The 15728-nt window shown below is 45.5% G+C and overlaps 1 protein-coding gene across 1 annotated transcript in view; it reads left to right on the forward strand.

Annotated features, from left to right (window-relative positions):
• Nucleotides 1-4048, forward strand: part of LOC147748647 (uncharacterized) — a 138873-nt gene extending 134825 nt beyond the window's left edge. Inside the window, exon 4 of the mRNA XM_086936471.1 lies at nt 2262-4048. Coding sequence (XP_086792597.1) covers nt 2262-3125 — 864 coding nt within the window. The 3' untranslated portion in view covers nt 3126-4048. The remainder of the gene's footprint in view (nt 1-2261) is intronic.
• Nucleotides 4049-15728: the final 11680 nt, after the last annotated feature.

Consider the following 15728-nt stretch of genomic DNA (forward strand, 5'->3'; position numbering starts at 1 on the left):
GCACTGTACAGCACACATACAAAGAGGGAAAAGGGTTAAAGTCAATCTATGTATAGTATTTTGTACTGGAAGGCTATGATTACAGTACAAAATCTAGACTAGACTCACAGATACACCCCTTGCACTATAGTGTGAAGGTGTCTCCAGGGCGCACGGCAGCTGATTTCAGTGCTGGCGCTAGGAAAAAGGAAGGAGAGTGCAATTTTTCAGTAAATCTGACGCTCTCCTTCTCTCTCCTTTTCGTGCAGCACAGCATTTGCAGCTGCTGCGTGAGTAAGTGGTAAATCTGGCCCTTAGTGTTATTTTTTGCCTCTGTAAACCAATAAGGCCTACCTGGACTCTCCGCACAGTGTACTTCGTTTTGGTGCACTATCAGGGTCTCCAAACCGGTCCTGGAGGGCCAGATCCAGTCCAGATTTTTTGGATATCCCCATTGAGATACACGTAGTAATGATAAAAATCTGGCATGGATCCGGCCCTCCAGGACCGGTTTGGAGACCCCTGAGAGAGCCAGCTTCCTACAGTCCGTGACTGACATCGGTTTCCTGCAGATTTGGCATGGCTTTAAGTCAGGAGTGGCCCCTGCAGGTAAGAGCGGTGAGGCAGGGTGGGGTGGGGACTTGAAAGACGACAAAGAGGGACATTTTTTAAATTATTAATTAATTTTCCCTCGTCGCCTGTCGAGTCCCCACTCCGCTGCTATTACCTGCACGAGCCACTCCTGCTTTAAGCCTGTATTCTTCAGAGGAGATATCTTCCCTAGCACACGGTAGAAGAAGATGGCTCTGCTACTTATCACGCAGAGCTACTGCTCCTAAGCCACACCCCTCTCTATCCAAGTCCCTGGATTCTCCAAAGTCTTCCTCCTTAGGATCATACATGGAAATTATTCCAGAGTTGGTGGTCTGGATTCAGAGCAGTGTGAGGTACCTATACCTCCTTGTACATTTGGCCTGATAAATTAAAATTTGATTGAGACATCTACCGAGCAATTTGCACCACGTACCCTTATTGAATAGTCGGTTAAGGAGTTCTGGATGCAATGCTTTTTTGAGCAGGAGGGGGCACCGGCAATCATTTTTGGGGATCGCCACTCTTTTTCTACATTAGACATTTACATGACAGCAAGACAGAGAATATCAATTAAAGAAGAAATACAGAGGAAGAGAAAGACTGAGAAACCATCATAAAGGGAGAAAGCAGGAATCTGCAAGAGTGAGATAAAAGGGCAGGGAGCGTCTGCAAGTCTTCCTCTGCAATGCTCGACTGGCCCAAACACAGCATTAAGGCTGGCTCATGGACTATTACGAGAGGGGTCACATTGTAAGGATACGAAAACACTGGTTAGATACTCCTTCCAAGTCCCACCTTCTTGCTGCTTGTAAATGAGGTAGCTAGCTTTAAATCCAGGTGGGTATGACCCGGAAGGAGCTAACGCTTCATCCGGTCAGTGGCGCAACGCAAAATGAGGGGGCCCCATGAAGAATGCCAATAGAGTCCCTTGAGCTTTGAGTATCTCCCAGATACTCATTGAAGATGGGCTGAATGGAGCCCCATGAAGGGCTAGAGGGCTCCTCAACATTTGCCCCCCCCCACTCCATGTGGCGATGGGGCCTCCGTTACGCCCCTGACTGTACTTTTTTTGCATTATGCACTCTATAAGTGTAATATCACACTTTTTCCACCCTGGCCATACTTAAACTCTTATGTGACATATACAAACGCTTACCCATGGAAAAAAGATTGGTGTAAAATGTTAGCAAGTAAGTCGTTTTTTTTGTTGATGGTGTGGGGAACTTGTGGCTCATGGACAGACAGTGGAGGAAATTGGAGTGCAGAGAAATACAGTTTGAGGCGTTTGACAGAATACGGGCAAGCAGCGTGAGGATTTTGAGGCCCACGTGGTGGCAGTGTGAGGGACCCCAAAGCGAGGCGCCTGCACAGACAGTGACAAGACATTGGGGCTCAAAAAATGTCAGGAACTTAGTGGGCATGGGGAGAAAATGTGAATGTGATGACGTACAACGTGTGGGGACATTCTGGGGCATGTGCACAGAGTGAGACATTTTTAATAATATCAAGGACTTTAGCTTGCGGTCTCTAGAGGGGCATCTGCTTATTGTGTGCGTTTTACAGAAATGAGTGGTGAGCTATATATTCAGTCATTTTCATGTTACACGGTGTGGCGAGTCTGCTAGTTGATAATAGTGCACAAAATTAAATACATTCACATCTAAGTTTCATCTCATACCTCTCTCTAGGTACAGCAGCTGACATGCCCCGCTTTCGGCACCAAAGTCACCACTGCAACCTACAGGAGCGGAGGGGGTTTTGTGCAATCAACAAACCCGACTATTCCGCTGGTCGTGGAGAACATAAGCAAAAAGGCAACCATAGTCGTGGCTACCACCGGAACAACACCGTTGTCACCCTTGCAGCACCCAATGCCGACCAGCAAAGCTCTTCCTGAACCATGGGACCCATGCTTTGCCGAAAGGATGCGCAGTGTGGTTGTGAAGCCGAAGGGAGAGACCACATTGGCCGTCACCTGGTCAGCAACTGGCGACCATGACCGTTTTGAAGTGCGGTACAGTGCAGGGGACGCCATGCAAGCGCTTTGGGTGACCGGGACCCTGGCGGAAGTGGAGATTCACCAGCTGCAGGCGGGCAGAGACTACAAGGTCTGTGTCATCCCTCTGAGCAAAGATGTGGCAAAATGCAATGCCCCCAGTGCCATGCAGTGCTCAGTTGGGCACACCATTGAAACGATTGTAGATGTTCAACCAGTGCACGCGACACCCGCCCCATCACACTCTGCCCTGGGCACTGGAGTGGGAGTGTCTCTTGTGATTCTTGTTCTGGTGGCCCTGGGGCTAGCAGGTGCCTACAAACACTGGTCGCGGCAGGCTGGGTTTCAACGGCACTTTGACAATGATGACCCTGGTGGCGAGCGTTACAACCCAGATCCTTACAAGGTAGACGGGATCTATGAGAGCATCGAGGAGGACAGGAACATCTACGTCACTGCAGCCAGCCAGTGGCTAACAGAAGCTGATGAGAAGCCTGACTGCAGCCTGGCCACTCCGACTTCCATCATGGCCACTCCAAGATATGTTACTTTTTGATCTCAAGCTTCAACCTTAGATCTCAAGCAGTACTTGAGCAAGAAGTCGAGGACAACCCTCCACCCACACTTGCCTCTTGCATGCCTTCTAAAACCCACATACTACTCTGGCTCCCGTATACTGATTTTTTCATAAGCTAGACTTCTATTTGGACATGTTTGACCATAAGGAGGTGCAGACAACCACCTAAAATTACAGCTCTAGTGTGTTGTTTACCACTATCCTCCATGAAGCCCACTGCCTAGCTTTCATCCAACAACCAAAGGGAGGAAGCCCTGGGTTTGTGACAGTCTCCGAGTCTCTAGGCAAGTGATTCTTTGGAATATGAAAATGATAAAAACAGACCAGTGACTCCACCCTGCTGTTTGAATCAAGGGAAATGCAGACCATCTCAGCTATGTTATTAAAAGAGTCATAATATCTATATTACAATATCCATATTGCAGTGCTACAGCATTTGGTATATTGCAGTCTTCATGTAATTGATTGAGCATCTTTTCTACGTTCCTTTCCCTGGTGTAGTAATAGTACCATCCAACAGCTGCTCGTTCAGTATCCTACAGTTAACATTTCACAGAGTGCTGTAAATTAGCACAAATTCAACACCCAAAAATGTATTTTCTCCCTGCCAAGTTGACCTTCTGCACATCACCGGCACCATGCAAAATCCAGGCATTGAGAGCCCATGTACAGGCCAGGCTCTTACCTTAGAACACTACAGAACTCTTCTTCTTTTGTGATGACCTTTGATGTCTTGCAAGATTTTTTTATTGTTACTTGCTGCACTAAGTAACAAGCATTGGCAAAGCTAGGAGGTCAATGTGCCAACGCATGTAATCACTGGCAATTACAATTGCTATTTGCAAACACCACATGCACAAATGCTACTTAGCACATTAAAGCAAAACCTTTCAATTCTGCAAGTGTTGGGAAGAAAAGTAAGAAAACAGCTTTGCTTTCTGTATAGACTGCATGTGGAAAAAAAAATGGAATGCGATAAACAGTTTGATGGCTGAGTGTACTTTTCAAAAGTAATATAATCCTTCATACATAACAATGGAAACACTTCCTAAAAGGGAGAATCCTAAACCAAACAGCCAATAGCATGGAATAAGGATAAGTTACTTAGCTGTAACCCTAGTTCTCTACCAGGGGTAGAGCACTAGGTTCATAAGCACTGAATATTTCCGCCCATGCACAGGGATGCCGGTATTATAAGTTGTGGGCGAATAGTGCAATGTGTACATTGGTTTAAAGGAGTACAGCCAGGACTGGAGATTACTGAAGAGGGAACAGTGATCCCCTTTAGGCCTAGCTTGGCAGCGAAGCGGTTTACCGACCTATTGTTACCATTTTTTTTTATATAGAGTCAGCTCAAGGTAGTAATTCCATCTTCGCTTCCAGGGGATCCTCTTCAATAGACATAAGCACTGAATATTTCCACCCATGCGTGGGGACCCGAGAAAAGATATAAAAATTACATATGTAAACATATATATACAGCTCGACATATATACATATAAAAAAGTTTCTAGAAAACACAAACAATGCAGCCTTACATACATCAACAAGCTAAACAATGCTGTGAAATGCAGTCTTTGGACATATACAAACAAAACAGGAAGACCAACAGGCACTTGAACTGTTTTTAATGAACACTAGAAAAGTAGTCCTGCAAGGAGAAAAAGAAGGTATTGTTCGCCCATAGGCTGCATTGTAACTGAAACAGCACAGAAAATGAAAGCAAATGCAGAGCATAAAAAAACTGGCACAGTGCCATTAAGGCTGCTATGACCCCTAGCTTCCCTTCATGCCTCAGGTGTGACAGTTATGCCAGTTGTTCTTTGCGGCAACCCGGAGGTCCGGGCACAAAGAAATTATGATGGCTCATTTGCTTGGGGAGGTGGGAAGGTTGCTTATGATTTTAATGAGGATACCCCTGGAAGAGAACAAGGATTACAGGTAAGTAATTTATCCTTCTCTTCCAGGGGATCCTCCTCAATAGTCATATGCAGTGAATCGAGTAGCAAGCCCATCCCCTCTTCCTGCGGGCAAATGAGCAGTATGAAAGCGCAGTAATATTGAGGAACACATTTAGAGTGAATTTAACATTGAAATAGATTTTTCAAGGAGGCTTGGCCCACTTGAGTATCTGCTTCAGAATTAAAATCAAGACAATAGTGTCCCGTGAAAGTATGTACTGATTTCCAAGTGGCTGCTTTGCAGATCTAAGCCATTGGAATGTTGTGTAAAAAAGCCACTGTAGCTGCCTTCCCCCTAGTGGAATGTGCCTTGGGAGAAACCGGAAGGGGTTAATTTGCCAATTGATACGCCAGCTTGATGCAAGAATCTATCCATCTGGAAATGGAATACTTGGAGGCTGGGAAACCTGTCCTGATGGAACCATTGTTTAGAAATAACTGGTCAGACTTTCAGATGGTTTTGGACTTATCGAAGTAGAATTTTAAAACTCTCCTAAGATCAAGGGAATGAAGAGATTTTTCCGCTGGTTTAGAAGGATTGGGAAAAAAAGGAAGGTAGCACTATCGTTGGGTTGACATGGAAGCCAGAGACTATTCTGTTGTGATGAAAAACTGTGTGCGGTTCTTTGGAAGAGTGTGCCTGAATCTCGCTTACTCTGTGAGCTGAAGTAATCGCCACCAAAAAAGAAACTTTCCATGTGAGATGTTGAAAGGTCGCCTTATGAATAGGTTTGAAAGGGGGGCATATCAGTTTGGAAAGAGCTACCACGGAGGGGAGGGAGGTCTGACAGGGGGAACACCTTCTTTAAATCCTGAAGGAAATCCTTCACCACCTGGAGATGGAAGAAAGAAGGCTGATTTAGAGTCTTTCTGCAGGCTGTAATGGCAGCCAAATGTACCTTAATGGGATTAAACTTTAAACCTGAGTTAGTCAAATGTAGGAGATAAGGTAAAATTACCTCCTTTTGACATGTAGTAGGTTGTAATCATTACGTAGGCACCACAGATTAAATCTTTTCCACTTAAAGAAATATGAATGTCTTATGGAAGGTCTTTTGGATTCCCTCAAAATGTTCATACAGTCCTGAGGGAGTTTTAAATGACCGTACTGGAGGACCTCAGGAGCCATGCTGCCAAGTTCAGCGAGGAAAGATTTGAATGATGAATCCTCCCATTCATTTTGGACAGAAGGTCCGGTCTGCGCGGAAGCCTCCTGTGTGGGCACTCTGAGAGGTGTAGCAGGTAGCAGGTAGCAGGTCCGGGTACCACAACTGCCGTGGCCAGTCTGGTGCTATCAGAATCATTCTCATCCTGGAGCGTGTGAGTTGGCTATTACCTTTGGGATGAGTGGAAGAGGAGGAAAAGCAAACACAAAGGTTCCTGACCAGTCGATCAAAAGGGCATTCCCTATCGATCTCGGTCGGCAAAACCTTGGTGCGAAGGCGTGGCATTTTTTGTTTGACTCGTCCGCAAAGAAGCCGATGGTTGGAAGACCACATCATAGAAAAATGTCTGCCACCACTTCGTCATTTAATACCCGGTCTTGCTGATCTTCGAAGTGGCGGTTCAGAGAATCTGCCTGTGAATTTTGTTCCCCTGGCAGATGAACTGCAGTGATAGAGGGCTGTCTGGCCAGGAGCCAATGCCAAATCGTCTCCAGGGAAAGAGGGAGAGAGCGAGTCCCCCCTTGCTTGTTTAGATAGTACATGGTGGTTGTTGTCCATTTGTACCAATATCGATTTGGATTGTATTGATGGGTAAAACGCCTTGAGGGCTAGATGCACTTCTCGTAGTTCCAGCATATTTGTATGATCCGATTATTCTTTCATCTAGCACCTGCCCTGTGTCTGTAGAGGACCCATGTGCGCCCCCCCAGCCCTGAAGTGAGGCATCTATGACAAGGGATTGTGTCAGGGGGATTGATGGAAAGTAACTCCCACCAAGAGATTTTTCCTGTGAGTCCACCAGGGAATGGAAGCCTTCCCAGACTGGGGAAGACAAATCCTGCCTTCCCATCATGCCAACGTCTGGTCCCATTTGTCTTCCAAGTCCTGTTGAAGAGGTCTCATTCTCAGCCTGGAGTTGGGAACCAGAAACATGCAAGATGCCATTTACCCCAGAAGTGAAGCAACTCGACGAACTGAGGGTTGATGAACTTGAAGAATGAGATTGCACTACTCCTCGATTGATAATAGTCTCTCCTCCGAAGGAAACACTTTTCCTATGCTGGAGTCCAGAGTAGCCCCTAGGTAGTGTATACTTTGAGTGGGTTAATGGATTGATTTGTCCACATTTACATGAAGGCAGAGGTGCTGCATTAAGTTCAGGCATATTCGATAGTGGTATTTTACCATTTGAGGAGAGGAGCCCTTCAGAAACCAGTCGTCGAGATATGGATAGACGAACAGACCTTGGCAACGTAAAGCCACAGCTACTACTAGTCGCACATTTTGTGAATACTCAAGGTGCAGATTTCAGGCCGAATGGTAGGACTCTGTACTGATAATGCTTTGTGCCTACCATGAAACGTAGAAACTTTCTGTGACGTGGTGTAATCAGGACATGGAAGTAAGCGTCCTGGAGGTCTATCGAGCACATCCAATCCCCTTTTTGAAGATGTGGATATATTTGATGGAGCGCCAGCATACAAAACTCCTCTTTTTTGATGTTTTTCTTTAGGAGACGTAGATCTAGAAAGGGTCTGAAATTCTCTTCTAGACCCTTCATCTGTACCAGAAAATACCTGGAGTATTCCCCTTCTCCTTGCTGTGATGGAGGAACTTTTCCTATGGCCAATTTTTGTAGTAGAGTAAAAACCCTTCGAAGCAAAAGTGGATGTACTTTGGGGTGGCACGAAAACATAGAGCACAACCATTCATTAGTATATTTAGCACCCACTGATTGTTTGTTATTTGCACCACTCTTTTAGATGTCCGGAGATACTTCTTCCAACTGGAGTAGGTGATGGAGGAAGTGAACCCTCATTGCTTGCCGGTGTTCTTGGCAGTTGAGGAGGACTGTCGGACGTTCCTCTAAATCTAGAAAGGCAACATCCCTGAAAGTGAGGTTTGTTCTGATGGTACTGCCTTTGGGACGATTTAGAGGTTGGAACCCTATGATGGAAAGCTCTATGATCATAAGGCCTGTACCGACGTCTGAACTCTTTCTTTTTCTCCAAACTGACAGCTTTGAGAGTGTCTAGTTCAGACTTCATCCGGGCCATCTCCTCGTCAGTGTGAGAGTCGAACAAAGATTTTCCGGTAAAAGGAAGATTCAGGATGCGTTGTTGACCCTCCGGTTTTAATGATGCTGTAAGTCTCAGCCAGGAGGATCTTCTTACGCATACCCCAAGCGAATATGAATTAGCCGTTAAGGATGCCCCATCCGCAGCCGCACTAATCATTTGGTTGGCCATGAGGGCCCCTTCCTGGACAATCTTACCAAGTCTTGACAGTCTTCTTTGGGTAGCTTTACTTTGAAGCTTTCCAGAGAATCCCACAACGCTTTATCATAATAGCCCAACAGAGCAGACGTACTACAAACCTTTAAAATTGCTGCTGCGGAGCCGCAAACTTTTCTCCCTCAAGAGTCCTGGGCTCTGCTCTCTTTGTCCGGAGGGACTGTGGAAGATGAAGCTACTGCACGGGACTTCTTAGCAGCCACAATTATCACAGAATCTGGTGGAGGATCGGACCGAAGAAACAGGGGATCTTGTTCTGCTGGTTTGTATTTCTTTAAGATCCTCGCTGGGGCCGTTTTGACTGTCGCAGGAGTAAGGAAAACATCCATGGCAGGTTGCAGAAGACCAGCAACTAATGGCAGCAAAGGTCTTGATGCGGACCCCTGATGCAGAGTCCCAAAAATAATGGACAAAGAGGTCTTAGGTGTGGACATCTCAATATTGAACTTTTGTGCCCCTCTAGAAAGGACATCATGAAAGGTGTTGATGTCGTCAACAGGTGAGACTCTGGAGGGTGGACTGTCTGTGAGTTAGAGAATAATCCTTCTTGAAGGAATGGGTTGAGGAAGAAGACCAGGTGGGTGATCTTCGTCTCCTATGACGCCCATGAGAAGAGGACTTTCGTGTAAGAGATTTATCTCTCTGGCAGTCCCTGGATGGTGTGGTGGGTGATTGGTCAAATGCCTGCACCAGCCGAGCCAGAGGGGATCTATGCAGAGGGGTTGAATAGTCCAAGAGCTGCTGAACCTGCCAAATTCATTTTGCAAAACAAGGAGAAGACACCTAGGCAAGAGGTGTACTGAGAGAGATCTGTGTTCTTCCTCTCATTGCATAGGTGAAGCCGGGATCTGAGGGTAGATTTCTGTGCCCTCCGCTGTGGAGACAGAGAATATAAGTGAGTTTCTTGACATCGAGATGACCTGTGGGGATCCTGGAGCCAAAACTGAGGGTTCCAAACGGTCTTTTGAAGAGGAATGACGTCTCCGGGGGGTCGAATGGTGTGACGACAGGCAATGAATGTCTCGACGTCAATCGACTATGCGCCACTAAGACCTGCGAGTCCAATGAAGGAGATTTCTGACTTGGCGTAGGTTGTGTGGGTTCCGTCGTTGGAGACTTGTTCTTTGACGTTGGAATAGGAGTACCCAATAAAGTACTATGTCGTGACCTCAAACGTGGGGGAATTGCGGTCGATGGGATTGTCGTTGACGTATTCTTCGCCGTGTAGGCATTCTCGGCTCCGAGCCCGACGCCGATGAAAAGCAGGTTGTTACCTTGCTTCTGGAAGATGATGTAGGTCTATTCTTCTTTTGCCTCACAGGAGACCGGCCTCTAGAGGTGGAGGCTTTACCCTTTTCAGAGAGTCCATAAAGGTGAATCCTTTCCCTTTCTTTGAGAGTCTGTCTTGATAAAGACTGACCGTGTTGACAAGTCTCGGAAGAATGAGAATCCGGAAGGCAAAGGATACAGACAGAGTGGGAGTCTGTTTTGGCATTCTTCTTGCCACAGGAAGGACAGGGATCAAAAAGAATAGGTATTTTAAGTGAAAAACGCCAAACTCTAGAAGAAAAAAGGGTAAAGAAAAACTCCAACAGGTGTAAAATGTTGAAGTATAAAGTTTTAGATGAAAAAGGAATACAATTTCTGACTGAAAAGTCAAAAATCTGAGGAAAGAACAACCACCTAACTGTCACCCCCGAGGCATGATGGAAAGCTAGGGGTCACGGCTGCCTTACAGGGACGGTGCCCATTTTTTAATGCTCTGCATTTGCTGTCTTAGTTACAATGCAGCCTATGGGCTAACAATGCCTTCTTTTTCTCTTTGCAGGACTACTTTTCTGCTGTTCATTAAAAACAAGTGCCTGTTGGTCTTCCTGTTTTGTTTGTATTAGTGCAAAGACTGCATTTCACAGCATTGTTTATCCTGTTGGTGTATGTAAGGCTGCATTGTTTGTGTTTTCTAGAAACTTTTTTATATGTATATATATCGAGCTGTATATATATATATATATATGTTTACATATATAATTTTTATATATTTTTCAGGGTCCCCGCACATGGGTGGAAATATTCAGTGCTTATGACAACTGATGAGGATCCCCTGGAAGAGAAGATGGAATTACTACCTTGAGCTGACTCTATATAAAAAAAAATGGTAACAATAGGTCGGTAAACAGCTTCGCTGCCAAGCTAGGCCTAAAAGGGATCACTGTTCCCTCTTCAGTCCTGGCTGTACTCCTTTAAACCAAGCGATGCCAAAGGGGATGATGGAGCGTTTGAGCAAATCAAACACTCACCCCCAGCCAACTGATGTGGGTTTAATAAATCATCATTCTTTAGCTCACTCCACCACCCCAGTTCAGACATGGCCATATGCAAATCACTCTGACCCTGAGCCTCAAGAGAACAGTCCAGCCCGAACTGCAGTTTCTAGCTAATCAGCCGTCATCAGCCGGGCTAGCTTGAATCCAGTGGCAAAGTGAGTAAGGGACCCATGTCTGGGCATACCCTGCCAACTTGGGGCGAACAAAGCAATACCAAAGGGAATGATGGACGGAGAGTTTGAGCAAATCAAACACTCACCCCCAGTCAACGGATCTGGGTTTAATCCATCACCATTCTTTAGCTCACTTAGCCACCCCAGTTCAGACATGCCCATATGCAAATCAGTCTGACCCTGTGCCTCATGGGAACAGTCCAGCCCGAACTGCCAAGCCATGTCTTCCCTGGACCGGAAACAAGCATCCAATCCCCTTTGGTTTTGCTTTCCTCCTTTAAACCAAAGTACACATTGCTCTATCCACCCACAACTTCTTCAACATCCACTTTTCCATTTCCTTTTTCCATACTATTGTCTGTGTCTTGTGAATGCGCACCTGCGCTTCGCATTCAGCAGCAGAGACCTCTGCAGGCTCTGAAGAAGCACTGCGGCTGCCGTGACGTAGCCAAGGAAAGTGAGCATGTGCATCAGTATTACAATAAAGATAGAATTGGTGTGCAGTGGGCCTCTCACAAACCTGGGCCCTCGTGTCATTGTACCTGCTGCGTTAATGGTAGCTGTGCCCCTGCTTACAGTCTGCCTTTACTTCTCTTCTCACTATCTCCTCCCCTCAATTCCTTTCTCCATTTAACACTCTTCCCCTATCCTTCCTATATCTCTGTTCCATCCTTATCTCTTTCCTCCCTTCGCTTACTGAACCCCTTATTTCTGCCTCCTTTCTTTTCCTCATCTCTTGCCCCTTTTGCTCGGCCTCATCTCCTTTCCCTTTCTCCAATTCTGTTACATTTTCCTTTCCTTCCCTCTCTATTTTTAACACTCTTTCTTTGATGCCTTCCCAGTCCGTTCTCCATTTCTCCCTGAGCCTTTACTTCCTCTGTTTCACTCCATCCACCCTCATGGAACAGTAACCCGTTGCACCACTGATACCTACGCCCGTTGTGGCAGAGGTAGCAATCACTGGGCAAACAAGTAAGAAGCATTGGCAAAGCCAATAGGTCTTACCTTTGGGACCACTTGGCTTTTTCACCATGATTTTTAGCCATGCTGTCCATTATCCCTGATAGTGTGCAGCAGGGCTAAAGAAAATAAAGTTGAAAAAAAGGCAGTGTGACATGATTGTCAAATCATTTTGTTAGTGCATGCATCATGCATTTGAGAGCCTACAAAATGACGCAGCATTTAAAAAAAAATACAAAGCTGGCTTGGTGAATAAAAAAAACAGTAGTGCAAAAGCATTTTTTTAAACGAAGGTGGTTGGGGGAGCAACACAGAGTGCTGGGGTGTGAGGCAGCAACAAGGGTTTGGGAATGAAGGAACACGCAGGGTGTTGATGGGGAGGAGAAGCAATGGGTGAGAGAGAAGATGGAGCACGTGGAGTATAAATACACAGGTGAGAAAGCAGCAGGGGGAAGAATACAAGGGAGAGCATAAATACACAGGCGAGAAAGCAGCAGGGGGAAGAAATGCAGAGGAGCTGGGAATAGCACATGGGCAACAGAGAGCTTCATGGAGTGCAGGGGGAGAGAACTACACAAGAGAGACAACTGGAAAACACATGCACTCTCATGGAGTTCTTAACCCAAAAGAAAAAAGTGCTTGAAAAGCAAGCACTGGAAACATAGAAGCCAACCATTTAAGAGAGGTGGTAACGAGACTATGGTCCATGGGTGGGACAAACAAAATTGACAACCAGGGCACGATTAAGAAACAGGAAATGAGAGTGACAGGAAAGCCAACCAATGGTAAGCAAGGGCGGGCTCAAGGTCCATTTGTTTTCTTGGTAAGCTTACAATACGTCTTTTGCAACCAGTCATCTGCGCTGTCTGTTAGGCTCGACTTAAAAATGAGCCGGCACATTACTGCCACGTAGTAGTTTTAGTCATATAATGGGGTTTTGTTGATTTCATAGATATAGAGGAGCACCATACTTGACCACTATTACACAATGCCTGTGGAATATTGTGCTACAATCCCTTAGACACACCATGAAGCTCTGTACTTTTCAAAGCTCATTAATAGAGCACTTGGTTACCTTTTTCCCATTTAAGCTGCCCAAGCCATCTCCATCAAGCAAGAAGCTATTGAAATACACTTCACCCTAAAAATTCTGAAGTTCTGAACAGGCAATTAGCATCACTCCCATTCAAATTACAAGATTCACAAGGCCCGAAGAGAGCTTTCTTAGCAGATGACATCCTGAAAGAAGGTGAAATCCAGAAAAATAGTGAAATACTGAGAAGAGCTCACGGAGACTTCCTACACACGACGCGCGGTAGAAAATAGGAGAGCCTGAGCCACTGGGGAGAACATTCTGGTAGGTGCTGTTGCCTGATTGGCTGCACTTTGGACTAATACATAATGACTATGATAGTCATGAGTGTGGAAGTTTTTCTCTTGTAGCTTAGGGCTACTTTACTTCCTGGTTGTTCATTACCTAGGTTTTTTGGTTATTATGTACATATTATTGCTTTTTTATGAACCGTGGGACTCCCACTCCGACGACGGGGAATGATTCAGGCATGTGAATATATGAAAGACACCCCAATACCGGAGAAGACAGTGTCTGTAGAGAAAGATGAGCAGAGGTCAGAAGAGGCTTCCTAGCAAAACATTCGGTAGAAAATATAGGGTACTGGAGCTTCTCCCAGAAATATTCTAAAGGGTGTTGCAGCCTGATTGGCTGAGAGATAAGTTTGGTCTCTTTTTTAAAGTGACCATAATAGACTACAAAAGTAAAAGGCCTAGGTCCTTCTTGCTTTATATGAACAATAGTTACTTACCTGTAATCTGTGGTTCTCCAGTATTGGTGTCTTTCATAGATTCACATGCCTGAATCATTCCCCGTCGTCGGAGTGGGAGTCCACGGTACATAAAAAAGCAGTAAAATATACCATTTGTACATAACAAATAACAGTATAACCAACCAGGAAGTAAAGTAGCCCCAGCTACAGCATATAAAACTTCCACATTAGTGACTATCCAAGTCATTATGTATAGACCAAACTGCAGCCAATCAGGCCACAGCTCCCACCAGAATGCTCTCCCCAGAGACCCAGGCTCTCAGATTTTGTAGCACCGGAGTGTACCTGAGTAAAGGTATGGATTTAAATAGCCTGAGTGAGACTCTGAGGGGAGGTGGGTGGGTGCATGTGAATCTATGAAAGACACCAATACTGGAGAACCACAGATTACAGGTAAGTAACTATTGTTATTCTCCAGTATTAGGGGTGTCTTTCATAGATTCACATGCCTGAATCAGAGTAGTTAGCAGTAATACAATACATAGCTCTTGGACGCCAAGGTACACTGTTTCATGCAAGAACATAAAGAAAAGCAAAAAAGAGCAAGAGGAGGTGGGAGAGAATAGCAGAGGCTCACCTTATTGAAAAAGATTACGCAGGACTGCTCTTCCCACGGAGGCATCGGTATCGCTTGAAGAATCCAGACAGTAATGCCTCGTGAATGTGTGCCTGCTGGACCATGTTGCAGCTCTGCAGATCTGCAGGAGAGGCACTCCAGCAAACAAAGCAGTTGAAGAAGAGACTGCTCTCGTAGAATGAGCTCTGGGCAAGGTCTGTAAGGGTTTACCTGCTTGTAGATGGCAGAGCCCTATCGCTGAAGAGACCCACCTAGCAATTGTCTGTTTTGTCACTGCACAGCCTTGTCTCGGTCTGCCATGCGCAACAAATAGCTGATCCGTTTTCCTGATGGCAGCTGTCCTTGAAAGATAAAACTTTAGACATCGTCTGATATCTAACGAGTGTAAAGTCCGTTCAGCTGGAGTCTGTGGATTTGGAAAGAACGTCTTAAGTATTACTGGCTCATTCAAATGAAAATCCGATGGTACTTTGGGCATGTACTTCGGGTTGGTGCGCAGTATTACAGAGTCATTTGTAAATTGTAAGAAGGGTGGTTTAGAAGTGAACGCCTGCATGTCACTAACCCGTCTGGCTGATGTTAACGCCAGCAGTAATGCGACTTTCCAAGTGATGAACTTCAGATCAACTTTATGAATCGGCTCAAACGGATGGCGCATGAGTTGAGCTAGTACTATATTCAAATGCCAGGAAGGAGGTGGCCGACGTACTGGTGGAAACATACGAAATAAACCCTTAAAGAATTGCTGGATTATTCTTGAGGAGTATACCGAATTCTTGCCATCTTGACGGTATCGGGATATAGCTGCTAGAAACACCTTAAGTGTTGAATGTGCCAAACCAGATTTAGCTAAGTGTAAAAAGAAGAAGGGCAAAATCCTGTCCGGTTCAGCATACATGGGATGTAGATTCATAGTTTTGCCCCAAGCACAAAAACGCTTCCATTTAAGCTTGTAAGTTCTGTTCGTTGAAGGCGCTCTAGCATTGGCCAGGACCTCTTGACAGTCTTGTGGAATGTTCAAGTGTGCAAACTCATGGTGTTGAGGAGCCAAGCTGATAATTTCAGAGAATGAGGGTCCGGATGATATATCCTGCCTTCTTGAAGTGTCAGAAGATCCGGAATTTGAGGCAGTCGAATTGGTTCGCATTCTGAGAGGAGAAGAAGCTGTGTGAACCAATACTGTCGGGGCCACTGTGGAGCGATTAAAATTAGTCGTCACGGTTGCCTTCTCATTTTCTTGATGACCTTGGGAATTAATGGAATTGGAGGGAAGGCGTAGGCAA

The sequence above is a fragment of the Lissotriton vulgaris genome, chromosome 1_1, assembly GCF_964263255.1.
Source record: "Lissotriton vulgaris chromosome 1_1, aLisVul1.2, whole genome shotgun sequence".
In the NCBI taxonomy this organism is placed as follows: Eukaryota; Metazoa; Chordata; class Amphibia; order Caudata; family Salamandridae; genus Lissotriton; species Lissotriton vulgaris.